The sequence below is a fragment of the Phoenix dactylifera genome, chromosome 2 (genome assembly GCF_051530095.1).
Source record: "Phoenix dactylifera cultivar Ajwa chromosome 2, Ajwa_hap1_PhDact_Kaust_v1.1, whole genome shotgun sequence".
Classification (NCBI taxonomy): Eukaryota; Viridiplantae; Streptophyta; class Magnoliopsida; order Arecales; family Arecaceae; genus Phoenix; species Phoenix dactylifera.
In genome coordinates, this window is record NC_143191.1 from 51182495 (window position 1) to 51202904 (window position 20410).

General features: G+C 38.4%; 1 protein-coding gene across 6 annotated transcripts; it reads left to right on the forward strand.

The window, feature by feature from the left end:
• The first annotated feature begins 89 nt into the window (after positions 1-89).
• On the forward strand, positions 90-11159 carry LOC103713979 (FACT complex subunit SPT16-like). 6 transcript variants are annotated; one of them, XM_088716856.2, is made up of 5 exons: positions 90-450; positions 549-604; positions 1550-4900; positions 10110-10201; positions 10302-11159. In XM_088716856.2, the coding sequence occupies exon 3, from the start codon at positions 1643-1645 to the stop codon at positions 4817-4819; it is 3177 nt and encodes a 1058-aa protein (XP_088572982.1). In that variant the 5' UTR covers positions 90-450; positions 549-604; positions 1550-1642; the 3' UTR covers positions 4820-4900; positions 10110-10201; positions 10302-11159. The 6 variants fall into 6 exon arrangements, with proteins under 6 accessions (XP_088572982.1, XP_088572980.1, XP_008799276.2 ...); XM_088716854.2 differs by lacking the exons at positions 10110-10201; positions 10302-11159 and adding exons at positions 9166-9471; positions 9579-9822; XM_008801054.6 differs by lacking the exons at positions 10110-10201; positions 10302-11159 and adding exons at positions 9439-9471; positions 9579-9822.
• Positions 11160-20410: the final 9251 nt, after the last annotated feature.

Here is a 20410-nt window from a genome sequence, read left to right on the forward strand (position 1 = left end):
ATTCGGCTCGGCGTTGAGTCTGCCCCGGAAAACCTGCAAGCGGTGGCAGTTCACGTAAATAGTCTCGAAGTCGGCGGTCTAATTGTGATCTCCCCTATCGAAGCCCTTCTCCCATCCCTCGCTCGACCAATTTTTTTCCCTCCCTCTTCGCTTCTCGATCTTTCGCCCCTCTCTATAAAGGTTCGATTTTTCTCTCCTTTCACTCTGTCATTCCCTCGTTTTGTTCTCCATTCTTCTTCTAATCTTCTCTCATTTCTCCTCCAATCCTCCCTTTGGATTGGATTTCGTCTTCTTCGAGGATTCCTGGGGCACCGAATTCCCCTATTTCGAGCGTTTCCGGAACCCTAACCCGCCCCCTAGCCCTCCCTCGATAGGAAACAAGTCGGCCGCCTCCGCCGCCGCAGAATCGGAGGGGCAGCAGAACGGGGCTCTCGGGACGGAGAGAAACGAGTAAGTCTGCTGTTTCATTTCTTTCTTTGGTGCGTGGTTTTGAGCTTGATTTGAACTCGCAGAAACCCTAACCCTAACTTTGGTTTTGATCTTTGCAGAAGGAACGGGTGGATTGGGGCTGTTGATAGGAGCGAGGCGAAGGAAGAATTGCGAGGTATTTTGACTCTTTGCTTTGTTTAATCGGTTTGTTTTTTCTGGTTTTCGGGGATTGAGACGGCTCTGACCCTGATTCTAACCATAACCCTAAGTTCAATTTGTTGTTTTCTGGAGGGTTTCTCGTTGGTGCTCGTGGGAGAGGGGAAAATCGTTTCTAGTTTTTTGTGGGAATTATGATGAAATTTTGTGCGTTTTGTTGAGATTTTTGTTCTTCTGGAGCCCTTGAACTAACCTTAAAGGAGTAATGGCTTTGGTTCGCTTATGTGTTTGTGAAAATGGGAGATATTTTAGAGTTATTATTATCTTTTTTTTTCCTTTGCGGGGCAATGGCGGAGGTTTGTTTTTTTCTGAACAGCTTTTTCTTTCCATTTTTGAATGTTCTCCTTCAAATAAAAGTTTGGATCAACAAGTTTCTTAATTTGATAGCATCCGAGTATTTGAAGATTTAAAATAGTATTTGCTTAAACTACAATTGTCCCTGTAGAGAAGGGGGGAAATGTTATCGTGCAGTATAACCATTTTTGCCAAAATTTTAGTTTGCATTTATAATACAGTGGAATTCAGGCATTTGCCATGCACATTCTGCTTGCTAGTTCGTCAATAGTTTATCCAGAAATAGGTAAAAGAATAGATCTCTGGTAGGGTTTATAATGAGCATTGGCAGTTAAGGAAATCAGTGGTGTCGGATGACCAAAAGAGGAGTTGTGTTTGGATGAACCAAGGGAAGTGTAATACTTAAAGATAGAGAAGAAAGAAGTGTCCCGTCATTTGTCATACCTCAAGGCATGTAGAAAGCACGAGATTAAACAATTTCCATGGCCATGCACGGCTGGATGTGAAATCTTTTGATTTATATGTTGCAGAATTAGAGATGTATCTTCTTTCTTTTCTCTTTATATTTTGACAATATTTGGATCTTTACATGTGTACTCTTTTTTCTCAGGTTGATCTTCTCTCTGCAAGAGGTTAGAGTTTAATAACTCATTTATCATTCCAAAAATTAGTAGTTGCTGTTTGTGGATGTGACTTGGTGTAGATGGCCAACCATCAAAGCACAAAACCATCTGGCTCTGGGGCTAGTGTATACACAATCGATCTGGAGAATTTCAGCAAGCGTCTGAAGGGGTTTTATACACACTGGAAGGAGCACAGAACTGATCTGTGGAGCTCTACTGATGTTATTACCATTGCAACCCCCCCTCCTTCTGAAGATCTTCGGTATCTGAAGTCATCATCCTTGAATATCTGGTTGCTTGGATATGAGTTCCCAGAGACAATCATGGTTTTCATGAGCAAGCAGATCCATTTCTTGTGTAGTCAGAAGAAAGCGGCTCTGCTTGAAACCCTTAAGAAGTCTGCAAAGGAGGCTGTTGGCACTGATGTTGTGATGCATGTCAAGGCGAAGAATGATGATGGGACTATCTTGATGGATGAGATATTACATGCTGTTCGTGCTCAGTCCAAATCTGGTAATCCCATTGTTGGATACATTGCAAAAGAGGCACCCGAAGGGAAGCTTCTCGAAACATGGTCCGAGAAGCTGGGAGGCTCGACGTTACAGCTCACTGATGTAACACCTGGTTTCTCAGAACTGTTTGCTGCCAAAGATGCCATTGAGCTCATTTGTGTCAGGAAAGCTGCATATCTAACTTCATCGGTGATGAAGAATTTTGTGGTCCCAAAGCTTGAGAAGGCTATTGATGAAGAGAAGAAGGTCTCTCACTCTTCACTGATGGATGATACAGAAAAGGTGATACTTGATCCATCTAAGATCAAAGTCAAGCTGAAGGCAGAAAATGTTGATATATGCTATCCTCCTATATTTCAGAGTGGGGGTAAGTTTGATCTCAGGCCAAGTGCATCAAGTAATGATGACAATCTGTACTATGACTCGGCAAGTGTGATCATATGTGCAATTGGGTCACGTTACAACAGTTATTGCTCAAATATTGCCAGAACATTTTTGATTGATGCTACTGCAACTCAGAGTAAGGCATATGAAGTTCTCCTCAAGGCTCATGATGCTGCAATAGGTGCTTTGAAGCCTGGTAATAAAGTTAGTGCTGCTTACCAAGCTGCAGTAGCCATGGTTGAGAAAGAAGCGCCGGAGCTCCTTCCAAATCTGACTAAGTCAGCTGGAACAGGAATCGGCCTCGAGTTCCGTGAATCTGGTTTTAGCTTAAATTCAAAAACTGATCGGCCACTGAAGGCAGGCATGGTTTTTAACGTCTTGCTTGGTTTCCAGAACCTCCGAGCTGAGACTAACAATCCGAAGACTGAGACATTCTCTCTTTTGCTGGCTGATACTGTTATTGTTAGTGAAAAGCCCCCAGAAGTCTTGACAGCAGGCTGCTCCAAGGCAGTCAAGGACGTTGCTTACTCATTTAATGAGGAAGAGGAAGAAGAAGAGCCTCCCAGGGTCAGGCCTCCTGTTAATGGCACTGATCTCTTTCCATCCAAAGCAACACTGAGGTCGGACAACCAGGAGATGTCGAAGGAAGAGCTGCGGAGACAGCACCAGGCAGAACTTGCTCGCCAGAAGAATGAAGAGACTGCCAGGAGGCTAGCTGGCAGTGGCTCTGCAGCCGCAGATGGGCGAGGTTCTGTAAGAGCTTCAACTGAACTGATTGCCTACAAGAACGTCAATGATATACCCTACTCAAGGGAGCTGGTGATACAAGTGGACCAGAAGAATGAAGCTATTCTTTTGCCAATATATGGAAGCATGGTTCCCTTCCATGTCTCTACTGTGAAGAGTGTAACTTCACATCAAGACAATCGGACCTGCACTATTCGTATAATATTCAATGTGCCTGGTACGCCTTTTAACCCCCATGATGCAAACTCCCTTAAGTTTCAAGGTGCTATCTACTTGAAGGAGATTACTTTCCGTTCCAAGGATCCAAGGCATAGCAGTGAAGTGGTACAACTGATCAAGACCCTTAGAAGGCAAGTTGCATCTAGGGAATCAGAGAGAGCTGAGAGGGCCACTTTGGTTACTCAGGAGAAACTACAGCTTTCTGGCAATAGGATGAAACCAATCAGGTTACCTGACTTGTGGATACGCCCAGTGTTTGGTGGTCGTGGAAGAAAGCTACCTGGTACTTTAGAGGCTCATGTCAATGGGTTCCGGTATTCAACCCCCAGACCTGATGAGAGAGTAGATATTATGTATGGAAACATTAAGCATGCCTTCTTCCAGCCTGCAGAGAGAGAAATGATTACACTTTTGCACTTTCATCTGCACAATCACATAATGGTGGGCAATAAGAAGACTAAGGATGTCCAATTTTATGTTGAGGTGATGGATGTTGTACAGACATTGGGTGGTGGTAGGAGATCAGCCCTTGATCCAGATGAGATAGAGGAAGAGCAGCGTGAGAGGGACAGAAAAAACAGAATAAACATGGATTTTCAGAACTTTGTCAACAAGGTACATGAACTTTGGACACAGCCACAACTCAAAGATCTTGATCTGGAGTTCGATATGCCTTTGAGGGAGCTTGGTTTCCATGGAGTTCCTCACAAGGCTTCAGCTTTCATTGTTCCAACTTCGAGCTGTTTGGTTGAACTTATTGAGACACCATTTCTGGTAGTTACTTTGAGTGAGATTGAAATTGTTAACCTGGAAAGGGTAGGGCTTGGCCAGAAGAACTTTGACATGACCATCGTATTCAAAGACTTCAAGAAAGATGTACTTCGCATAGATTCTATTCCATCCGCATCTCTAGATGGAATCAAAGAGTGGCTCGACACTACTGATCTGAAGTATTATGAGAGCAGATTGAACTTAAATTGGCGCCCAATCCTGAAAACAATTATGGATGACCCTCAGAAGTTTATTGAAGATGGTGGATGGGAGTTCCTAAACTTGGAGGCAAGTGACTCGGAATCCGATAATACTGAGGAATCAGACCAAGGGTTTGAGCCCTCTGATATGGAGCCAGAATCTTCTGATGATGATGATAATGACAGTGAGTCACTGGTGGAGTCAGATGAAGAAGAAGAGGAAGATTCAGAAGAGGAGTCTGAAGAGGAGAAGGGGAAGACTTGGGAGGAGCTGGAGCGGGAGGCAAGTAATGCTGACAGGGAGAAGGGTGATGAGTCTGACAGTGAAGATGAGAGGAGGAGAAGGAAGGCAAAAGCCCTCTCCAAGTCTCGTGTTCCAGATATAAGGAAGGGTGTGCCTTCAAAGAGGCCAAAGTTTAGGTGAACTGCAATTGTACTGAACTGAAGTTGGTAAGAATGGAACATCCAGCATGGATTTCTGAATATGGCACTAACATCAGTACCTGTAAGTCAGTCACTTTCTCCTTCATTCTTCACCTTCAGTTGTGCTTTTCTGAGAATCTCAGTATTCAATCTTTTTCCAAGTTATCATTAAATTTCTGGCAAATCTCAATCCTTGTAGTTCTACAGTAACCCGATGCTTGACATAATGTCAATTGGACATGGAAACTTATGTGTATGAAGCAGTAACTGCACAGTTGCTTAACTTATTTTTCTTTTTGTCTATTATATAAACTATGGTGTGTAGAATTCTATGTTCAAATAATTATATAAAATCTTTCTATGGATTTCTTTGCTTTTCTCCAATCTATGAGCTTTAATTACTGAATTATGATTGATTTATTACTCGTTCTGGTTGGAGATTTGAGGAGCTTTAACCATGAAAATTTATCCTTCTCTAGTTAATGGGCACAGAGCATTAGGCTCCGGGAAATGTTGCCTAATATAATCAAGATTATTATCAGTTTTGTTCTTATGAAATTGAAAATGTTACTATGCCTATTATTTCATGCATTTATTAATTTCCTTATTAGACTTATGGAGTAGGACTTGTAAATTCTATTTAACCACCACTCCTGTTCGAAAGAGTTCTCACACAAGACAATATTCTGAAGGAAACCTTCAAATTTAATTTCCAAGTGTGGTTCAGGATTGTTCTAGAAGCAATTGATCCACACTTTATATGGATCTGAATTTGATTTCAGACATGAGAAATAACCAGAAAAGATTACAAATTTCTGGTTTTTTTTTATTTCTGCGATTTCGTCCTGAGGAACTCATTTCACAGCACAGAATTTATAGACAATGTTCCAAAGAGAAGAAAATGAGAAAGAAGGGTCTTTGAATTTAATTTATGCAAATAGTTCTCAAGTTACTGTTTTTGAACCCAAAAACCTCTCTCAGACTTTCTAACTTGGACCCTAGGAATTGAAGGACTCTTTCCTTGTTTTGCCTAAGGGCTCGTTTGGTTCGCAGGAAAAGGAGGGGAGAAAGTGTGGTCAACGGAAAAGTAATAAAATGCCTCTTGTTTGGTTGGAGTTTTCAAATGAGAGAGATGGGAAAGTTGTATTCCCATGGGAATATGATTCCCACATTTCATGGGAAAGTCTTTCCCATGAGAAACATGGGAAAGTTACTTTCCCATGAGGTGGGAATCACTCCTTTTTTATTTTTTCCCAAAAAGACCCTTCAGCATTAAAGAAACATTAAAGAGGCATTAAAGACCTAATTTTTATTAAGGGCATAATAGGAATTATACATAACTTTCCTAGGAAAGTGGATGGTCAACCAAACATAAGCACTTTGGAAATTTGTCACTTTCCCATGGTTAACCAAACATGCCAAAAGTACTTTCCTAGGTATCCTCTTCCTAGGAATCTGATTCCCAGGAATCATATTCCTAGGAGGGAAAATACTTCCCGCGAACCAAACGAGCCCTAAAAGCAATGGAGGAAAGAATTAAAAAGAGAGAGCAACTAAGGGAACAATGGGGACTGGTAGGTTGGATCATAGACCTTGACAGCCAAGATTGATGAAAAGATTCCCTGAACTTTTAAGAAAATCTAAATCTAAATCCCGATCTAACCAAAAACCTAGCAGATTAGGCTGTATTTACAACAAATTCACTTGAAAGTTTATCCTTGTGCAAGATCTTCCCCTTCTTGCTAATAAGGGTTTGGTCTTCTATCTTGGCGATGTCAAAAGTGAAAGTAGTTACGAAAGAATAACTACTGAAGCCCTGTTAGCTTTTAGTACTATTGCAGAGCAAATGCTAGACCCACAAGCTATAATCTGTAATGTTCATGTTGCTTTTGGAATATCAATGGAGGACCTTCGGTCACGATAAAAAAGATAAACAAGGACATCTTGAGGGGTATAACTTGAAGCATAATTTAGTTATGTCTGAAATGAGTTGTGTTTGTTATGTATAACCCAGTAGTATGCAATATTTGTTGGTAATATGTATTTATTACTACCTAGCATTGTTCCTTGCTTAAATTTGAACCATTAATGATGTTCATATTTGTGAACATGAGTGCATTATATAAGATCTAATATGTGACTTCTTTTGCAAAAAGTTGTCTAGACGTACTAATATTAATAAAAGATGTATAACAACAAAAAAAAATAAAAGAAGACAATCAAACGAAACATAATTTACCATTTTTTCTTGAAGGATACAAGGGAGTGTAGGAATAGAAATCAAAATTGAGTGTGAGGAACATTGAGTTATATTCCTTGAATCAATGATTCATGGTGAACACAGCATCAATGACAATGCAAACAAATTCTCTAAAGTCTAAACCCAATGAACCTCTACCTTCCTTAGTAAAAAAAAAAAGATTGTAACCAATAAGATTTATGCGCAATATCTTAAAACAACAAACAAGCACTGAAACATCAATCGGTAGCTAAAGGGAAGAAATCTTCCATCTGGCCATTACTAACAGTTTTTAAGTTCTACTTAACCATAATGAAAATTCCATAAATAGATTTTGTAGACATGTATATTTAGATAGACAACAAATGTTTTTTTTTAGATCCACATAAATTTTGGATGTTTACAAAACTTATGACAGAATTAGGCACCTGGACGGGGGGTGGGGGTTGGGGGTTCAAGTTTTACTCCTAGTGAGTGAAGATATATCATTGCCAATGTCCGACAACATCTCCTCTTCAAGCCATTTTTTTGTAAGGGAAGAAAAGGGAAAAAATAGGGTTGTTGATAATACTCAGTTATAATGCTACAACTAATGAGAAAGCTTCTGTGATCGGATAGCGGGGGACGCCTTTTTCCTCCCCTTGCTTCTCCCTTCATTAAGCCATAGCAACAAGGCCCTTGCTCTATCCAACCAAGTGTCTTTTTTGTATATGCTAATTGCAATAAGAATGATCACAATAAGAACTAAAGTTCTTCATTGGCTGAAGTTCTCAGCTGTCAGTCTGGATGATGGGACTGGAGCTTCTGATGGTTGAGTATCAGAGGCGAGGTGGTCGAACAGAGGAGAACAACCTAGAAAGAGTAGGAAATAGGCACTCGTGAGTTTTAGATGTTTATTGTAACCAATAGATTCAACTTGCACTGAACTGTCATAAGTAATGCAGCCCTATCACCATAGTGGTGGAACCTGATTGCCGAACCCAAAATAAACATGAACAACTTCCTTGGAAAAGGCAATGCATTGATCGGCTGAACGTTGTCGACCAGGCCACATACCCCATTTAGGCAGTTTGGTGAAGATGGATCAAATAATATCCATAAAAGAACCATTTCCATATCCAGAAATAATTGAACATGGATTCAAATTTTAACATCCAACCAATATCCATATCCATATTAATAATTTAATATCTGTCAAAGGAAAAAAAATAGCAGATATGGATATGCATATTGCAAGTATTCAATCTGTAGCTGAATATCCAAGTCCATTTGCAATCCTATTTAACCTTGTATAGTTGTCATAAACTCAAAATTGGTTGCATTGTCTTTAATTTAGTTTTCTTTCCATAAAATAACATCTTTGATTTGGTAGATTGCATCCTTAATGATCAGTTTTTCAATTCAAGGGGTGTAATTTAGCAGAATTGTTAGGATCCACTAAAAGAGTCAGGTGATAAAGTGGTTGCACTTCTTTATTTTTGTGGGATCATTTGCCTATTTTAGAAAGATAATAAAAGAAAGTTTGGAGGCTTACATCCTTATTTTTAGTTAATGCAAATCAATAAAACATGAAGTTGAATAATATTCTAGCTACAATGTTTAATTGTCCGATTTATATCTGCATTGTCAGTATCTGGCAAATTTAGCATTCGTATTCATCAAAATGGATATGTATATGGATATTATTGATATCTGATTGATATTGGTTCCATTTTCAGCCCTGACTGGCAGCCAATGAAATAAAGGCCGCTGGTCAGCACAGGCGAGAAGATAAGTGCTGACGAGATATGTTAGATTTTAGATTAGGATATGGATTTCAAGATTTGTAATTTTAACACTAGCTGACTATGATTATGTTATTTACTGCTACTATAGTACAATGCCCTGTTGTTTAGGTTGTTAATAGTTGTTTCCTGTTTGTTTCTAATTGATACACCATGATGCATTAGTTTCTATGTTGCATTTGAAGTTTTTGACGTCTAATGGAATAAGTAAAGAAAATCATGAGTTGGAAGATTATAGGATTATAATATGCAATGTAGAAATTTGCAGTTACATGATTTAAAATATTTTAATACTCTCTCTTTTCTTTTCTTTTTTTTGCGAAGTTGGTAAATCGACCAATTTCATCGAGAGGATGAAGAATTAAAGACAAAAGGGAATAGATATAGAAGGAAAACAGAAAAAAGAAAAAGGCATTCAACCCCAGAATTTCCACAAGCAACCAGCATGATCTCTAAACGAAGGGATCTTATAAATTTTCATTGAAGGAAACACCTTTTTTTTTATGAATTGTAACTTGCAATTTCAAAGATAATGTAAAGTCACGAAATATGATGTTTTTCATGCATATTGAGATGCATCCATTGTCTAAATTACAGAATACGGCAAATGTGAATGTGATGGATTGGAAGGTATATCACTAATGTCAATATTTTTTTCTTGATTTAATGCATGAAATATCACTATGATATTTCCGTTATTGAACTAAATGAATAATATGTTGTTTCTTGTCTTGCAGGAGAGTTGGCTTGCCTTGTTAGACCTGTCTTTGGTAGAAGCAATGATCTAGTCAGTATGTTTTTTTTTTTCTTTTTATTAGGTGCAGGGAGATATTTCTAGTTATCTTTTATGGATACTTGGAACTGTAATGGGTTAACCATGCTTTTGGCATATAAACTTGTGTCTGGGCTTGCAGATGAGTGGCAACTTGTTACATTCTGATGTATTCTTTTGTTATGTTTCTATGATAGTATGCTTTGCAAGTCGTATCTTTTTTATATCATTCCATATCTTTTTGACATCATTCCATATCTTTTTGACATCATTCAACTTGATTTTAGTAGCACATTCACTTGACCCTACTAAGCCCCACATAAATTTAATGTTTCTAAAAATAATTGGATTCATTTGTCTTTATTTTTTATTATTAAAAATGGGAGATCGCTCATCGTTCTACAGGATATTCGTGGCAATTTATTTTTCGAAATCCATTTGGATATGTTCACTAGCATTGATTATTTGCCGGCATTTACGTAATTTTCTTGCGTAGATTCTCAAGGTGGGCTGTATTACTGAGGCTTTCTTCCGCCCTTTTTATGCATATCCAAATAGAAGCTCGAGCAGAAGATGCCAATAATACAGGTAAAACTGGGATTTCTGTTTTGCTCATTCAGTGTTTCCATCTTTCTGATGTTCGTGTTGTGGGAGGACTGAAACAAGCAGTGGTAATCGATGGATACAGAGTGCATGGTTGGTAGTTGATGATGATGTTCGGAAGATCATTGCGGAGCAAGATTGATCTTGTGGTGTCTTTTCTCCCAACAAGCATGAACTTGTTTGGAGAAGACTCATTTTTCGCCGCAAGGCAATCCAAAAGGTTACCCGGAATGAGAAATGCTTTGGAAGCATTCATGGGGGTTAGTTCTTTAAAAGATCTGAAAGTTGTTGCTGCAGCCTTTGCTTGCATTCACTTTCATGCCTACTGTTTGTTGTGGTTTATAAGAATGCAATAACTTTGTACAGTTGTCAGACCATGCCAAGTCACAAAGATTTGATCTCAGACAGATATTTTATCTGCATGACTTGTGGCTTGATGTGGCTGCAGATGGGTTGGTCAATGAGTCTACTAGTCTTGACAGGATTAGGCCCAGTTCAACAGTGCGTTCTAAACCTGGGACTTCGTTCTAGGTTAGAGAAAGGACCTGTTCAGGATGGGACTAGGCATGTATGTTCTCTCTCCTCCCTGATTCATGTGCTGATGAGGTTTTACAGTAGGTCAAATATTCAAAGACCTAAAACCTGACCCAAACTTGCCCCATTGTTATATGTGACTGTTGAGTGGATTTGGAGGCTATTAATGAAGCTCAGTGAAGCTGAATCATGCTCATGTTGGTGAAATCAGAAGCAGCAGTTCACACCAACCTCCTTTCTTAATTTTCTTTTTTATTTTTTTTTTACTTGTTAATCTCAGCAGGGTACTTTTTTATCTTCCATCAGACCTTAAAACATTTTTTTTTGAAATTCTTTTCACTTGTCTATGTTGACGCTTATTTTGCTTCTAAACATATATTAATGTCTGCATTCTTTTTGTAAAGAAAAATCTTTGCATCATAACTAGACCAAAGCCTGACATGATCCAAACTTGGAAAGCACTGGAGTAGGTTTGGTCATGTTTTTTTTTCCTTTTTTTTTTGTTAAATATTTGGGGGGGGGGGCCACTAGGTCTCTCCTGCATCAGGGAATGTCCGATATGGGTAGACAATACACTCATACCCTCCTCGATCCGTGGGGAGCTTCACCAACGTGGCAGCCTTTTTCATGTGTGAGTACGTCACCCTAACACCATCTCAGTACCGGCGGGCCATCGGATAAATCAGGCTGGGGGAATCCGGTCTCCGCATTTAATTGATGCCCGCGCATTTCGAATATGGGCAACTTTGGTGGAATTTTAGTTTCGTTCCAACCGTGCTAGATTTGGTCATGTTTGAATCTACAAAGCCGCTCTAAATGAAGCAGAGTCAGGTTTGGGTCATGCTCGCCCCTGTCCCTGGTTGAAAACAAATTGGTTTGGAAGGAGACAAAACTACGTCTCTGAAACGCAGTTCGCAGCGCAGGCTATTCAGGGCAAGTGCCTCAGGAGCAGCCTGGAAACAATAAAGTCGTATACTTTTCGATTCCTCCTTTTCTAACACCATGGTCCTGCGGTTGCAAAGGTCCAGAATAGCAGCCAAAACCCCTCCAACTTTTAGAGCTCTCATGGACTCTTCTCCATGAGAAACCATTGGATATCTAAAGGCCGTACAATCACAAGACCCACAAAGACTCTCCCGTACAATCTCCAACAAATTAGTGGGCACTAATGGCGCACTCATACCACATGTGTTCCACTAAACCGAATTAGTTGGATGCTTTGTTCATGTGAGTGCACACTTGGCCAGAAAAGACCCACAAGATCGCCATTAGAATCCAACAACAGAGGAAATAAAATATTACAGCTCCAGCAAATCCATCGACCAAACAATCAGAAGCAAAGCATCACAAACAAAAGTTTCTATTGCCTCACCTTGAAACACTTTCAAGGTTCAAACATCATCATCATCCTTTTTTTGACCCATCATCATCATGTGGATTACATTAGCATGCATGTGCTAGTACTTACTGCCTACCCTAACCCTAGCCTGATGAAGAATTCAGACATACAATGGACCATAACCCATCTAATGGGAAGGTGGTCCTATCTTGCCAATTACTCAACTAAAAGATTGTAGAAATATGGCCAGTCAATAATATTTGATGATTTTAATGTCCACTAGGTGAGGTTTTTCTTCTTTTTTATTTCTAATTTGATTCAGCCAATCCTTTGATAAGGACTGGGGTGATCGAAACATGAGCACCTAAAAGCAGATACGCTAAATGGGTTGTTTGATTTGAAAAGCAAACATGGCATCACATGTAGAAAAGAAAAATATTAATAGTTTTCCGACAGTAAGGAACTATTCTTAGATTACCACCCAATCCAAGCTAAAGTCAATTGATCGTGATGTATAACGACACAATATCATTACATTTTTCTTCTCTCATTTGGAATAGTAATAGGGGCACCATGAGTCTGAATAACATGTGTTAAAAACTTGAGGAAACTTTCCAACATTTGAACACAAGAACACGTCTTACATGGACTCCGAATTCTAATGATGATGGTCATGAGGGATGTCACTAATGGTTTAGTGGTTTGGCGTAGTATACGGTGTCTTGTCGTTAAATCGTGCCGTAAAGAGATTGTAAAAAGATTTGCTATGTGCTGGTGAAAGGGCATTTTGATATGCAAACTCCCCAAACAAAGATTCATGAGCTTATGATATATCTAGATAAGATTCTCTGGTAATCTTTGGAGGAACAAGGAGCCAGGCTTGGGATCTTCTACAACCTAGATTCCCGACTCTTCTAGGTTGGGCCACTTACCTACTCTAGCTTAGAAATTAAATTTGCTAGGCCTGCCAAATCCATTGAAATCTTAGTTTACCATGGAGGGAGTTCGTAGTTTATTAACTTCGATAAAATTAACTTTATCTATGTTTACTTCGTGAGTAAATTAATCATGTAGGCAGGCAACTAGGTCATGCCATGCCCTGTTTCGTAATACGCATTATATCAACTAAGTTACGGCACCATCATTGTTGCCAACTTGTGAATAGTTGGATCATGAAAGCATTACACAATTTGATAGAGACCATGAAAGAAGATCTTCTAAGAAAGGTATTTCCAAAAATACCATGTGCAGACCCGTGTGTTTAATCCCACATCGGTTATTCGCTAGTAAATCTTGGACACTTATACAGGATCAAGAAACCCAAATAATACTTTTCGACTAATCATTTTGGGTGAGGTCATAGGTTGTGACGTACTGTATGATGATTACTATAATCAAAGAATAAAGTTAGTCTTAGACAACATGTAATAAGCAGGGTGGATAAGAGTTCAACATTCACTACATATTCTTTCTTACATATATGTCCCTTATTGAAGGAAGGAGGGGGAAAATAATGTGTAGAACGTTAGGAACAAGCACTCATTGAGGGTCAAAATATATAATATCACAAAATTGATTTTTTTTTTAATTTCAAAACAAACTATGGAAATATAAAGGTGAGAGCATGGTATGGCCGCATCATGATGTGTTGCTCTTAATTTCTTGCAAACATTTGAATTAAGCAGCCAATCACAACTTAATTACTTTGGTGTAAGACTAGTTCTACATTAACCCGCAGCTATCTTTGTGAAATCACATGACGTTAATCAAATCTTGGCTTGCCAGTTGGTTGAGAAATAAAATTACTTCAACTCTTTTTTATAGACCACCGGAATAAGCTTAATTTCTTTAGGATTCTTAAGGCTGTCCCTTTCCAGCGAAGTTGTGGTGGATCCAACTCTAGTCATTTCCAAATTTGAAATCTCCACTAGATATCTTGTTGACATCAATTATATCTACAGTATCTCTCTCTCTCTCTCTCTCTCTCTCTCGTTTCTTTAGCATTTCGGATAAATTTTAGCAGAATCCGAGTACAACTTATTCTTACATCTACAGCTTCTCTCAAAACATGTCTATCTCATGAGAATGCAATCTATAGTTCCAAGGCTCATATAGGATCCAAATTTGAACCAACAAACCAAGAATAATAAAAAAAACTATAGTTACACACCTCTCACTAGATCATCTACTGAAAGATTTCCAAACATGTATATCAAACATTTTTTTGACTAAAATCTAAAATTCCACTAAGCACTCGTTTGGTTCGCAGGAAAAGCAGAAAAAAGTATGGTCAACAGGCCTCTTATTTGATAGGAGTTTTCAAAGAAGAGAGATGAAAAAATAGTATTCCAATAGAAATTAAATTCTCATGTTTCATTAGAAAGAAAAACCATAAGGGATATAAAAAAGCTACTTTCCTACCGGTTGGAAGTTGGTATTTTTTTTCTCCCGAAACTATCATTAATCCATCAAAACCTATGGATAAGATCTTTTTCTTTATTAAAGATATAGTAAATATTTCTTATAATTTTTTTAGAAAGTAGATGTCCAACCAAACATAAGACATTTTGAAATGTACCATTTTTCATGATAAACCAAACATGCCAAAATTGTTCTTTCAGATATCATTTTTTTTTTTTGCTAGGGCGGGTGGATCATACCTGACAAGTATGGATGCACCAATAAATCAAGAAACAAAATACCTCAGAGTGTCAAGGGCAACTCTCCATCACCTAGGGGTGCAAATGGGTCGGGTCGGGTCGGGTCCTAGGTGACCCCGATCCGACCCGGTTTTTTATTCGGGTCCCAATTTTGGACCCGGACCCGACCCGGTTGAAGATCGGGTTGGGTCGGGTCGGGTTTGGGTCGGGTCTGGGTCTGATTCGGGTCGGGTCCGGGTCCGATCGGGTCCAATTTTTTTGTGCTTTTGGGAAAAAATTTGGACAAATCTAATTTGGTCATACCATAATTATGAGGTGCTGGGTGACCCATGACTTTGAAAGACTTTGCAATGGAGCTCCAGTCAGAACAGATGACCCATGACTCACTAACTAAGTCGGTCTACAAGCCAAATTTCATATCACACTATTTTTTATCTATATGACTGATTGGACGGAACTCGGTGTCTCCCAGCTCCCCTCTCACGAGGACAAAAAAAAATCCCAGACCTTCTTCCAAAATCCAATTCCATTACAGAAAACTGGCACATGACCCATATTCAGTTGCAGTGTTCCCTCACTTTCTCCCTTCAAAAGTTAAAAGAAACAAAAACCAAAAAACAGAAGGAAAAAAAAAAAAGGCAGCTACACACCAGAGGTCTCAACAGTGTAATAGATCGAGAGAGAATCCTGACGGGCCGACGTTCCTTTGGATTCTGTGAACCTATGCTTGTTGCTAACTTGCTATCCTCCCACACTGACCAACAGTACCACAACCCACGCCAAAAAAAAAAGAAAAAGAAAAAGAAAAAGAAAAGACTTTCTTTTGCTTTTCCTCTCTCTCTTCGGGTCCATTCGGGTCGGGGCGGGTCCGTTTGGTAAACCCAGACCCGACCCAGAAAATGATTCGGGTCCAATTTTAGGACCCGACCCGGACCCGCGGGTCCTAAAATTCGAGTCGGGTCGGGTCTACGCGGGTCGGGTCGGGTCGGGTCACGGGTCGACCCGACCCATTTGCAGCCTTACCATCACCAGCTCATAAGATACTACCGGAGTGACTGGCTACCTAAGCAGTCATCTAGTCCGCAGCCCCATTAGTTTCACGGAACACATGCTTGACCTAAAAGACCCCTCCATCCTCCATCATCACTCAGATATCTCAAAGCAAAGGGTGAACACATATTTGTAGAAATCAGCTTTTCAAAATAAATATTTTGATAAAAAAAATTTTCTACAAATTAAATGAGTCTTTTACAAAACAAAGCTCATATTACACAACACTGCTCTTAAAATCCTCAAAATATTTCTTGTCTTGTATTTCTCTACCTTCTCTCATAGCTCAGTTGGAAAATTATATATATATATATATATTCTTTTTTTTTGTTGAAACAGATGTATCATACCTGCCGGATACGAATATACCAAAAAAAATCAAAAGACAATAAGTTTCGAAGTGCTCTGGATAAGTCCTCCTCTCTCAGCTAGAGGGTCTCTTCAGAATAATTAGCCCTATCCAAAATTACATATGTATTCAAACCATGATCATGTAATCCATAGCTGCTCGCGTGCTATTTAAAAAGTGAAGTATAGGAGGAGCCTCTTTTGTCTTTCACACCTCGCTTCCTCCAAAACCACTCAACCCAGAGGTTCCCATCGATACCAGAGCTCCATTTCTTTTATTATTTTATTATTATTTCTACTATTTTTGTTATTAAATAATTCTTTTTATTAACGAAGAAATAGTCTCCCAACGGTGGAGATCTCCTCTCGGCCTACCGACCAATCCCAGCCGTCCAACTGCACCCGCGGCCTCGAGAAAGGACAAGCCCCCGTGGGCTCCACCCTGTGCACCATGCCTCCCCGCCCTCTCCCATTTACCAAAATACCCCTGCACACATAACGGAACTCCTCAACGCCGTTAATCCCCGTTGTCATGCAAATAATGAATATTTTTTACCTGAAATTGTCATGGATTGAGTTTCTTTGAAAACATAGTAAAAGCTGATTTAAAAAAAAATATATTAGCAATTATATCAGATAATAACATGTAATAATTAAAAAAATATATATTTTTGGTAGGAAAGAGATGCTACATACTTTTTGAAAGTAAAAAACAAAAGAAAGAAAAGACAAATTATTGCCATCCACTAATAAATATAATAAAACTAGTTGGTCTGAACGAATATGTTTGACTAAGTTGAGAAGAAAATGTTGGTCCACCACATGGGTTGGTAGGGATATCCTTTTAAGATATCTTATCGACAATGATGCTATACTATCCAAATGAATATATTAGCCGCAGACAGAAATAGGTAAAATTGTGAATCTATATTTTGAGAGTATACGGCAAACTAGCTCTTTCGCCATGGTAACGGATTAACAGAGACCTTCCTGCATGATTTCTAATAATTTTCTAATCAAAATTTAAATTTACGTGAATATTCTTTTAAAATTTATATTTATTTTTATATCCTCATAATACTGTTTTTATACAAATGCCTCTAATATAGCGATTCTTCTAACACCGTTAATCAAAAGCATATTTATTTTTAATTAAAAACAAAATAAAAATTATTTTTTTTTGTGCACATCTATCCATTAAGGATATTTTAGTTATTTCGAAACCATTAATTTTTTAACGACATTAGATGGTATGGGTACATATGCAAAAATAAGAATAGAAAAAAGTATAGAATAGCAAAGCAAGTATTTTACAAAGATATATACGCAAATATCAATTTTAGGAGGATACTCATGCAAACTTCAATATTTAGGTTATTATTCATGCAAAAAAAAAATCAAAATAGAAACAAATAGATTTCACAACTACCACTATCATACTTGATTGATGGATGTAGTGAGGCTGCTAAGATTTTTTTTCTATAGATAATATAAGAATTTAAATCAAGATCCGCCGTACCGGTACCGGTCGGCGTACCGGTGGCTGCCCGGACCAGTACGAACCGGTCCCATACCGGTCCGTACCGGTCCGAATCGATTCCGTACCAGTCTCCAACAATAAGCTACCAGTACCGGATTACACGCTGATCCGGTATCGGTCCCAGACCGGACCGGTACGGCAGATCATGATTTAAATAATATTTTTGTCATTTATTTATTTATTTCACTTCTGCAGGGTGGTGGCATTTTGGTCATCATGGGCAAAAGAGATCGGCTTGTTTGTTGGCTTGGGAAAAAGGCTGTGGGGTGGTGGTGACGTCACGGGAGGGCATACACGGAATTTGCACCGTCAAATAATTCGGTCAATCAGATCGGACGATGGCTGCTGCCTCTCGTCAGTACCAATTTCTTTTTTTTAATTATTTTTTAGATCATCAATCTCTCTCTCTCTCTCTCTCTTCTTTGCGGACTACCGTAGTCCTACCTACTCTGATGCAAGCTGCTGGCTTTTAAAGCTGCCACCCATTCCTTGGGCCTCCTTTTATGGCAACGGCTCCGTGGCGGTGATGGGATCCTCGTGAGATGGAGCCTCCAAGGCTTGCGCTTCGGGTATACGGTCACCGCCCGGGATGGGTGGGACCCTTCATGGGAATAGGATGGATGGGAGAGTGAATGACCCATCAGGCGCGGGGACTGCTCACCTCGTCACCTCCCTCAGATCCTGCTCTCCATCCATCCATCCATCCATCCGTCCCTCCACACGCATCATACGGTAAGTTGACCGCTAATGATACAAATGCTAATAGGACCATCATCTGCCACCACCCACTTGCAACCGGCTTTCTTACATATAGCACCTTTAAAATCTCAATATTGCAGATGCTCTCCATGCAAAAAAAAAAAAAAAAAAAATCCCCAATTCCATATTTATTGGAAGTCTTCTTGAAAGAAAAAGTATATGTATCCTATTTTTGGTATGTATTTAACTCGACATGCATCCAATTTAGATCAAAAATTTATATATTCTATCTTGGATAAAGTATATGTCGGAAAGTGAGGCTTGATTCTGATGTAGTCAGGCATGGGACTGCATTGAACTTCAGTTTGATTTGGATGGATTCCATACTTATTGAAGGTTACTTCAGAACACTGGATTGGATCATTTAGACTCTATTGAATTCGTGTTATGAACTGAAGCATCTGATTTAATGGTCCGCCGTAATTCATATACTTATTTACAACAAATAATAGAATAAATCCAGTATCGATGATTATATATTCTACCATGTTCATTAACTTGTTCGTGGTTGTTTGATGCATAAATGATAGGCAGTCAAATTAAACATTACAAATATCCAAAGCATAATTGATGTGAGAAAAAACCTAACATATCCGATGGAGTGAATACTAAATTCAAATTAGATAAAAGATAGATAAAAAATGATTAATCTTCGAAACAATGGCAGCCTAAATGACTTGAGCAAAGGCGTGCATATTGCATATTAATTCGAGAAAAAAAAGTTGGGGGCTGATATGTCAAATGGCTTGATTATTATATGGGTTTAAAAAAAAAAAGAGGGTCTAGCATTAATCATAGTAACTAATGGTGGATTAGTGAATTAAATAAGGGGCCTATTGGATTAGATAAAGTCCCGAGTTCCAACAGTATAACAACAAACTCGGAGATAAAATAGTGGGGAAACAAAATTGGGGGACCTTTTGCTGTCGCTGTACCCCACTAAAAGCTTGTAGGGACCACCCAACCCCTAGTCACGTGCTCCACGGTTTCAGAGGCTACCAGGACCATCCGAGTCCAAGATTCCCCTCCAATCCAAACCGTCCAATCCATGCGCGAATTCCGAGGACACATCCCCTTCATCAATACCTTCCATCATCCCCTACCCGTATGCCCCTCGATTTCGAGAAACGCGTTCCCATGGTAAGTAACGTAACGGTCGCTGGTTATAAAGTTAGAACTGTTTTATTATTATTATTATTATTATTTATTTTTCACTCTCTCTTTATCTTGTTTTTTAATTAATTATACTGCTATTCCTTGCTATAACTGTCACTAACTGTAGTAATGTTATTTTTCATCTCTTTTTGCTATACATTAGATATAGTAATTTTTATATTGTTTTTACCTTTTGGAGTATTTGTTATTACTATACTTTAGCATGTAACCTACTATTTCTGTTGAGTCATATTATTATTTTATGGTTTTTAATTAATTTCTCTCAAATTTTTGATTTACACTTTATCTAATTATGTATAAATTTGTAATATATAATTGAAAAAAAAATTAGAATGAATCCAAGAAAACCCTAGCATCATAATAGCATAATATGAAATTTCTACTTATCATTAAAATAATTTCATCCTCGTATAAGTGGCAAACACATTATTTTTATTTGTGGAACCATTTTTTAGATCTTTATAACGGAATTTATTCCTGTTTTATCCTACCATAATTAACAAAATGATTAAAAATCTTTTCATTCAAATAAATTTATTGATCATGAAATGAAAATAAATTATAAATCTAAAAATACTTTTATCTCAGCTTATGTTATTTAATTCTATTATATATATATTGAGGAAATTATGATATATCTTCAGTATGCCAATCCTACCTTCAAACTAGGTATATTTGGTTGCAAGAAATTTGCTTAAAAACTAATTTTAAGAAAATCATTTTTGATTATTTGTTTTATTGAAAAATTAATAGAATTGGAAAGATTGTAGCTATTTTGCATAAAACTC